The sequence below is a fragment of the Gossypium hirsutum genome, chromosome A07 (assembly GCF_007990345.1).
Source record: "Gossypium hirsutum isolate 1008001.06 chromosome A07, Gossypium_hirsutum_v2.1, whole genome shotgun sequence".
NCBI lineage: Eukaryota > Viridiplantae > Streptophyta > Magnoliopsida > Malvales > Malvaceae > Gossypium > Gossypium hirsutum.
The window spans coordinates 6,134,119-6,144,196 of record NC_053430.1 but is presented as its reverse complement, the minus strand read 5'-3'; the positions used below and the strand labels follow the sequence as shown (position 1 = coordinate 6,144,196).

Below are 10,078 nucleotides of genomic sequence, written 5' to 3'. Positions count from 1 at the left end.
TTTGTGTTATTTTTCCCATTTTATTTCATTTAATATACAAATGACCAAAATGCCCTTACTACTAAACTTTCAAAAAAATTCCCTCCATGTCCAACTTTTGTCCATAACTTAGGAATGGGTCAAATTGCTATTTAAGACCTCCTAGTTAATATCCCAAAGCAATTTCATACTAAAAACTTCTAAAACACGAGTTTTACAATTTATTCGATTTAGTCCCTAATCTCAACTTAAGCGCGCAATGCACAGAATTTCATCACGAAATTTTCACGAAATCATGAAATCATATCATAAACCCCAAAATAATTATAAAACAATTATTTCTATCTCGAATTTGTGGTCACGAAACCACTATTCCGATTAGGCCCTAATTCGGGTTGTCACACCTTACATCTTTTGTCCTAATCAACTTAGCTTGTTCAAACGCCAAAGCCTCTTTTGCCCTAGAATTTAAGCATTACAATCATTTATTAGTTAAATCGAAGATATTCAAACCTTAAAACGCAAAACCCAGTTTACAAAAACTTATTAGGAGCCCTTACCCTCCTTCTTTCTCTAATTCATGAGCCTAGAAAGATAAGAAAGCTTACCAGTTTCTCAATTTCTCTACTTCCAGACTTCAATTATCACAACTTCTGCTCTATACAGAACTCTTCTAAATTCTCTTCTTCTTCAGAACAACCAAAGAAGACGATGCAGATGAGAGGAAATTGTAAATAGAATTGAGAAAAATTCCTTTTGTAGGAACATCCTTTATCTCCCAAATATATACCTCCCCTACACAGTCACTAATCCTCTATTAGCCTATCGCCAGTAATCATTGTGTCTCCCACTTATGAAACCAGTCGATTCCATCTTAACCAAACCAGAATTCAAATCCAACTAATTACTCATCAACCTCTAAAATATCTAAATTTCTTAGTAAGGTCTACCAATTCATTATTTAATTCAATTCACTCCCAATTCTTTTATCTTTGGGTCCTTAATGAGAACCGGGTGTAACATATAATATGTGATCTTGTGAACATTTGAAGTTAGAGTTGGTATCGTAGAAATGGTCATTTGGTTAGATTATGTATTTGAATATGTCACAAGGTTTGAAATGCATAAAATATTGTTATGTTATAGTCTATTTGTGTATTTACATATGATAAATGTTTTGAATGGTTTGTTCCATGAAACTAACTTATATGTTGAATGGTAATGATAGAAATGGACTTGTATCTTAAGGTTAGTTCTTGAATTGAATGAGAATTTTGATGAATTGATTGGGCTGAAACATTTAAGGTGGTTTATGAAGCATTGAAAATGTGTTTTTTTTAATAAAGCAGGTTGAAAGTGAATTTGGCCAATTGGTTAGGCCATTTTGAATAGGTACCAATTTAGACCATTTAGAAATAAATGGTCACATCATGACGTCAAACCCTTGTCGCCACGACGAGCTTAGTTAATATGTTGCATCACGACAAGGAACCCCCGAAAACGCAACATCAATCCCAAATTTTGAAATATTATAATTTGGTCCTAATTTGACATTGGGTTGCCAATAGAGCTTTCATAAGCTCGTGTAAGACTCAAGAATGATTGTATAGCATATTATATGCATGTATTACTCATAATTAAATGTATAATGGTAGAAATTGAATATATTCAATCCTAATTGCTTTGGCAACAAATATAACATGTTGTAGCTCGAACTCGGTGATCGAATCAGGTATGGGGTGTTACATTTCTCTATCCCACTCCATTGTCATCCCTACCTTCGTGGATTCAATCAAATATAATCTTTAACAAGAGTATTTAAAAACAAAGTTCCAATCATCATTAAGCATTTTCAAATTTTGGTTACAATCTTCAAAAGATTGACAAATAAATCATGTCTACAAAAGAATAGAATTTAGACGAAAGTGGCAACTAATACTAATTTTGTGGGCATTGATCAACCCCTATTATTTTTTGAATTTATTGATCAATCCTATTATTGCTCTATCAATAAAGGCAAAATTTCTAAACTGAAAAAAAGTAGGCATCTTGTTTGAAAAGAACAATACTTTTTCATGCCTTTGAAGTGGCAGGAGTAGGAGTAGCACCACCCGTGGTTGGCCTGCAAAATGTAAACCAAATTGAAGGTCATTTGATTTATTCAACATATAAATGAATTTCTTGGAGATAAAAAAGAGTTAAATTTATTTAAGCAAACTTAGAAAATAATTTCACTACTTTTTAAATAGACTTTTTTTTATGTATATCCAGCACTTAGGAAGAATATTTGGTTTTTTCAATCGATTCGATTGACTTTTTATTAAACTAACAACTTATCATAATCTCAAAAATCAACTCAATTGAACTAAAATTCAAGAACCGACGTAATTGAATCAACTTTAGGTTGATTTATTCGATCAATTAGCCAACTTTAATTACTCGACTTAATTATTGAGATTGAATATTATTTATTTATTTTATATATTATAAATTATAAATATATTATAAATAATTAAAATATATATTAAATTAAGTCTGTTTTTTTCATTTAGGTCAATTTGAAATTTAAAAAACCAATAACCAACCAAAACAATTAACAAAACCGAACCTTTATCTGAACAAACCTCCCAAACCGACTAAAACGATTGAATCAATTTTCTTAGTTTTAATCAGAAGTTGCTCTCTGCTACCAACAGTGGCGGAACTACGTTGGAGCCAGAGGGGGTTTGGTCCACAAAAGTTTTGAAAAATTTTGATTATGCTCCTTAAAATTTTAAAGGTTTTAATTAGACCCCCAAAATTTTTAGAAATTTTAGTTTAGATTTCCAAAAGTTCTGGTTTTCTTTAATTCTTATGAAGCTCCTAAATTTTAAAGAAAATTTAATTAGATCCCTAAAAATTTTTAAAAGTTTTAAATAGGTCCCTAAAATTCAATGACACTCGATTTGAACCATACTTTCAATTCTAAAACAAAATTTTGAGTTTGAAAGAATTGTAAAAAATTTGCAAGCAGAAGAACTTACAGGCCAACAAAAACTTTGAATGAATCATAGATTCCCCATTGCGTTCCAGTAAGGGTTCCAATCATGAAAATACGAAGAGGAAGGCCACGAGTTAAAAGACCCATTACTCCTAGCTTCTTCACCGCCTGCAATTAAAGTGAATATATATATGAAAACTGAAACAAAATCTGTATATACAATTTCAGACGTTCCTGTAGTAGGAGTAAAATTATATTTTTATCTTCTTTTATTTAAAAAATAAATAAATTAGTGCATGCATATTAGATCAAATAGCAAATTGGCTCAATCTATTAAAAATTTCATCCATTTCCACCTTTAAAAACTGATGTGGTTGACAGAGTAACTACCTCGCTACACGTAGCATGCCATGTTTACACCATGCTGACGTACAATAACAAATTTTTAATAGTAAAAATGAATGAAATTTTTAATAAAAAAAACCAGTTTGCTCCTTGATGTATCGCACAATGACTAATTTGAGTAAAAGTACCATAGAAGCCCTTGTACTAGGAGTTAGATTGCATTTTACCTCCTTTACTCAAAAAAATGAGCGAATTAGTCCTTATTTATTAGATTAAAGAGCAAACCAGTCCTTTCAATTAAAATTTTTATCCAATTCTAGTGTTAAAAACTAGCGTGGCTGACAGAATAACTAAATAGTTACACATGGCATGACACGTGTACTTCCTTCTGAGATATAGGGACCAGTTTTTAATAGTAGAAATGAATGTAACTTTTAACAGAATGACCAGACTACTCTTTGATCTAATGTACAATGATTAATTTATTCATTTTTTTAGTAAATGAGGCAAAATGCAATCAAACTCTTAAGACAAGGGTCTCCATGGTATTTTTATTAATTAATTCGCCCATAACTTTTAGTAGAGAGCAAATGCAATCCGACTCTTATCGCCATGATACTTTTACCAATTTCAAGAAAAAAAAAAGGATGAAGGATATTTTTTTATTACACTTACATCGCCAACAGTTGCCCCTTTAGCATTATTGAGAAAAGAAACAAGGTTGTCTGCAGGATGTGACACAACAGCACATAAAACACCAGCAATGTAACCACCTCCAAAGCTCACCCCTAGTTGTAATGCTGTGCTGCACTCTTGTTTGGGTGTTGGGATAGAATACTTGTAGATTAGCTCAACAATTGTTTCAAATGATGCAAATTTCATCATTGTATCTGCAAAATTTTATATATACATATATATTAAATACTAACACCAGAGTTTCGAAAAACATGAAAGGGATGATAATATATGACTTACATGGAATTTGTCGTCCCCAAAGAGGAACAAGGCCTTTGTATAACCTATACAAACAAGAAGAGAGATTATATATAGTGTGACATTTTCATGCAATAAAATAAAAACAAAATCTATTATATAAATTAGATTTGTGCAATAATAGGATTATCCATCTAAACCATAAAAAAGTGGATCTATTTTCCCATTTTATAAATTTATATCATTATGTATAATACTAATATAAATCATTGGATGAGATTGAATCAAATTTGAGGTCGGAGAGAAATGTTATTTAAATTGGATTTGACTGAAAATTGGTTGGTATATTAATTTGAACAAAGAGATTAGATCAGTTTTAGAACCAACCACTCATAATCGGGGTTGAAGTGCGAACTACTAACTGACAAAAAAAAGTAGTTAAACCAATTTTTTTATGTTTTTAGCTCAAATTAATGGGTCAAAACAAGGAAAAAAACCCAATTGACCCAATCCATCCAAATACTTAAAAAATGATTTAAAATGAAGGAAAAATGAAAATGAAAAACCAACCCTAAATCGGAGTGGATAATTGTTGTTTATTTCATTATTATTTATTTGCCTTTTTTATAATTTTTTTCCTATTTTTTATTTTTTTCAGAATTTTTTTATGATTAGATTAACTATCAAACGGAAAACTAATATCATGATTGGTTTTACCATTGATTCTATTCAAAAATATCACCAATAAGTGTAATATTAAAATCCAAATAAATAAAGGTGCATTTTATGGACGTCATACCCGGCAACACCTTCAGCTTTGAGGATCTTTGGTAAGCCATCAGATAGACCTCGAGCGAAACCAGGCTGAGTTTGCACACGAACTTTGACAGCTTCCATGGGGCAAAGAGCGACGTCGGCGATCAACTCGGCCGACGCAGAACCAGCAAGATAAATGAGGGTCTTGTATTTGGCAGCATACTCGGGACCGACGATATCGGAATAGTACTTCTTGAAGAACTCATAGAAACCGTATTTGAAAGCACCTTGAGCACTATAACCAACAAGTGTAGGTGCCCATCCCTTGAATAAACCTTTAGCTCCTTGTTCTTTAACCAATACTCCAAACCCTGATGTTATGCTCTTGTATTTTGTTGGATCAATCTGGGGATTTCATCACCATTCCTATTAGCCATGTTGCTTCAAATTTTATATTTACATACATCTAATGTGTATTCAAACACATACAAAACACTGACACTCGAATTCAAGTAGGAGTATTTATACATAAGTTATATTTTTTTAAGTTTAGCTTGAACATTATTCAATTATTTTTGAAGTTTTTTTTGTGTAAACTATATTAATAGTCACTCAATTATAGGGGTTTTTTTTTATCCCTCAATTATGAAAAGTTACAAATTAGTCACTCTATTATTAAAAAGAATAAAATAAAACTAAACTGAAATAGAGTTAATATTTACTGTTGTCAATATTTATAAAACTTTTACGGTTTTGTATATAAAATCTTTTATTCGAAATTGAATTACAATTGAAAAAATAATAATTTCCAAAATACTTTTTGTAAAGTAAATGTTAACTTTATTATAATTTGGATCTACTTGATTCGTTTTAGGGACTAAATTAATTTATTTAAAAATAATATATATTATGTGCACTTTTTGTATTGACCACATGATATTAAAATGTTGGCAGCAGCCATGGGATGAAAAAGAAAAGACTGGTCGTATACGCCAAATATTCAACCATTTTTTCTATATTTAAAAATTATAATTCAAAAAAAAAGAGGACAAAACACGTTTCAATGTCCAAAAAGTTGTTCCAAACCTTGAGGACCCAACAAAAACAAACCCTTGAATCCCAAGAAATTTTGAAACATTATTACCAGTTGAAAAGTCAACACGTTAATCCATAATTGTCAACATAGCCTGATTAATGCATCATCAACAACCAAAGACCAATAAAAAAAACACATTTATAATATTATCTATGTTTAATAATTCAATTATTATATATTATAATATTTTTTCTTATATTCATAAAAAAATAATAAGTGATTTAATTTACCTAAACTTAAGATCAAGCATGGTTTTAAGCGTTAATCCCTCATTTCTTTTTGAATTAGGGGAATATTCAGAAAGTACCAAGCAATACTAAAATATATTGTACAAATGAGCGAGCTGGAATGTAAATTTATTATTTTAATAGATTTTATTTTTTATTTTTTAAAAGATTAAATTAAAATTTTATTGAAGGGTTAAAGTACAAATTTAACATCTATTAATTTAAAATTTTATAAACTTTAAAAAACCAAAATTGAATTTTCCTAATATAGAGAGATGAGCCCTTATTGGCCCCAACATTGCCCCTTATTGGTCACGAATTTTAAAAAAATTATTTTTTATAAAAAGTAAAATGAATATAAAAAATAATTCATCCTAAAAAAAAAACACTATACGAAAGTTGGGTGAAGAAATTAAGAAAGCATTACCTGCATATTACACTTGACAATGTCGAGAGGCGTGACGGCGGTGTGAGTAATGCCGCAACACAACATCCCGCCAACCGTACATGCGGCATAAAAAGCTGGGGAGAACAACTCTATTTTTCCCTCCTTTGGCGATGGTACCACAACTCTACTCGCTCTCCCCCCTACATCACCCAATGAAATGAACGGGGTTCGATGTTCAGCTTTCATCAAAGACGGCTCCAAATTGAAGAGACGTTTGGTCAAGGAAGGAGTCGAATAGAGGAAAGTAGGAAGAAGAGATTGCCTAGAATTATCGGAAATCGCCATTGTTTTCTTAGGGTATAGCTATAATTTGTTTGTTGGGATCAAGTTGAAATTGCAAACACAAAAAAAAAAAAACACACATATATATATGTAAGCAAGAATATATATATACACATATATGCATTTATGGTTCAAAATATACAAGTAAGCCATTGCATATTTGCTTTCGCACATTGTGGGAGACTTTTCAACTTGGGAAGTCGTTTAGCAATTGGCAACCTTTTTTAATTGTGTCAAATTATGGTTTTAAGCTACTATTACTAATATTATATACCTTAATCCCAACCTTAATTTCATATTTCAAATGACATAAACAATTTTAGGTTTCAAATTTTTAAAAAGAATTTTGGTGAAAGTTTTATAAAAACTTATATTAAGAGTCAGATGGTATTTTATTCTCTCTACTTAAAAAAAAGTAAATTAGTTCTTGTGCATTAGAAATTTTATCTTTTTTTGCTGTTAAAAATCGATCTATGTACGTCAGCATAAGGTACACGTGACATGTCATGTATCACTGTCTGGTTATTCCATCAGCCACGTCAATTTTTAATAGTACAAATGGATGAATTTTTTAATAGAAATGATCAATTTGCTCTTAGATCTAACGTACAATAACCAATTGGCTCATTTTTTCAGTAGAGTGAGCAAAATGCAATTTGACTTCTAGTATAAGGTCTCTATGATACTTTTGCCAAAAAATTCACATCAATTGACTTAGAGACTTAAGTTATGTCAAATCAAAGTACAGTGGTACCAATAAATGTTGAGTGTAGTGGTAAGGCACATTACACTCCCAATGAGAAAATAATGTTTGAATCTTAGTGACGACATTATTAAAAGGAGCAACCCGAACATGAAAAATATATAAAAGAATACAATGCATAATCCTTGAAATAATCAAATTGAGTATAATAGAATCTTAAGTATTTGAAACTCCAATATAAAGGAGGCCTAAATTTAGAGATTAAATTCAAAAATTAAAAATTTATGGTTAGCTTAAAGCTTCCTTTCTCTTACCACCAATGATATAATATTTTTAAATTTAATCACTATATTTTTATTTTTAAAATTTTAGTTTTTTATTTTATTTTTTAGATTTTAAAATTTAAGTTTAATTATTAATATTATTAAATTTTTATGTGATATTTTAAATTTTTTAAAAAAATCATTTAGTAACAATATAACTAAAAAAATGATGTTGTAATGAACCTAAATTTAACAAAATAATCTTAATAGAATGAACAGTTGAATCTGAATTTTAAAATATAAAAAATAGAGTAACTAAATTCTAAATTTACGAAGAATACAATAATTTATTGCATATTTTAACTTTACTATTTTCATTAACTATTACTAGTATTATACTTTAATCTCAATCACTAACATTGTCAAAAAATTCTAAAATTTAGTAAAAATAACGATTTTGATATTTTAAATGATATAGAGATTTTCGAATTTTGAGTTTTAAAAAAGAATTTCACATTCAGTTGACTAATAGAAGAAATAATATAAGAATTAAATTATTTCAAATCAAAGTATAATGACTATCTTTCAAATTGAGTATAATACAAGGACTAAAACTAGAATTTAAGCATTTGAAATTCCAGAAAGTATGGACTCAGTCCGGTTGAATCCGCCATGGCAGCAATAAAGGCATCATCAAGTGGTTCTTCCCATCCTTCTACTTTGGACGAGACGTTTAAGAAAAGATTCGAGATATTTTTTTGTTGGGATAATATAATTTTTTATTTTTTGAACTTGATAATTAAATTTATTTTTATTTTTAGTCTTTGAATTTGATTTTGTTAATATTTGATGATGTTATCAATGTTCTTGGAACATGATTACATTGATCGGTTAAACCGATTAGATCAAGAATCAATCGATATATTGATCTAAATAAAAAAATTTGAACAGATCGAATCAAAAATTGTTCGAAATCAATAAAAATAAAAGATTGAGGCAAAAATCAATTTAACAGGTTGAACCAATTTAATATTTTTTTAATATTTCTAATTTTTATAAAATTTTAACTACTTATTTAATTATTATTGATCTAATAATTAAACTTAGATCAGGCAAACTGATTAAACAAAAAACGAATGATGAGAAATGCAGAATTACTCATCACCATACTACAACGACAATATGTTAAATAAGCTAAAATATAATATTTTACAGTTTAAAATATAAAATATTTTTTTCATTACTATTGCAATTATGAGTATGAAGCCATGGGCGGACAGGGCCTTGCCTCATGGCTAAATGGCATAATTTTAAACTTAGCCCTTTTCAACAGTTAAAAATTTAATTTAAACTTTTTATAGCTTCGAAATTACCGTCTTAAAATTAAATAATTCAATTTAAATCATTTTAAATCCAAAAATATTATTATTTAATGTCACCCCTAACGTAAAGTTTTTAAGTCCAAACTCATATAACATATGAATTATGTTCATATTCATACGCATGTTAGGTTATCTCTTGGTTAGAACCTTTTTTATAACATAGCTTCCTTTCTCTTAGAAGCAAGGAAAACATGTATTGTATGTTTTTATATTAGTTAAATTTTATTATTAATTTTTGTATTTTGCGAAATTTATGGATTTAGATTATAAACTTTAACTTAATCTTTGTCTTTATATTTTTTATATTTTAAAATTTCAATCCTCAATAGCAATTGTTTATGTATCACCAATTTATTATTTTTACATATTATTAAAAAAAAGAATTTCATTAATGGATTAATGGCTAACAATTTGAGTTAAGACTAAAGCTCCAAAATATTAAATTTATAATGACTTAAAATCTAATTGAAAAATATAAACCGAATCTACAACCGTACTAAAAAACAATTGACTAACAAAATGAATTTATCAAGATTCAAAAAGTACAATGACTAAAATTTAATTCGAGAAGTACAGATACTAAACTTGGTCTAAATGTTGACAAGGTTGTAAACATGAACCATTAGAGAAGCAGCTAAAAAACATTTTGATTCATCATTCATGTACTGAAGTAAAGGAATCACA

General features: G+C 28.9%; 1 protein-coding gene across 1 annotated transcript; it reads right to left on the bottom strand.

Annotated features, from left to right (window-relative positions):
• Positions 1-1,796: 1,796 nt before the first annotated feature.
• Positions 1,797-7,121, bottom strand: LOC121232025 (mitochondrial phosphate carrier protein 3, mitochondrial). Its single transcript, XM_041117356.1, has 6 exons — positions 6,744-7,121; positions 5,037-5,398; positions 4,280-4,323; positions 3,980-4,194; positions 3,003-3,127; positions 1,797-2,101 (listed from the first exon to the last, which is right to left on the bottom strand). The coding sequence occupies exons 1-6, from the start codon at positions 7,047-7,049 to the stop codon at positions 2,053-2,055; spliced, it is 1,101 nt and encodes a 366-aa protein (XP_040973290.1). The 5' UTR covers positions 7,050-7,121; the 3' UTR covers positions 1,797-2,052.
• Between the last annotated feature and the right edge of the window lie 2,957 nt (positions 7,122-10,078).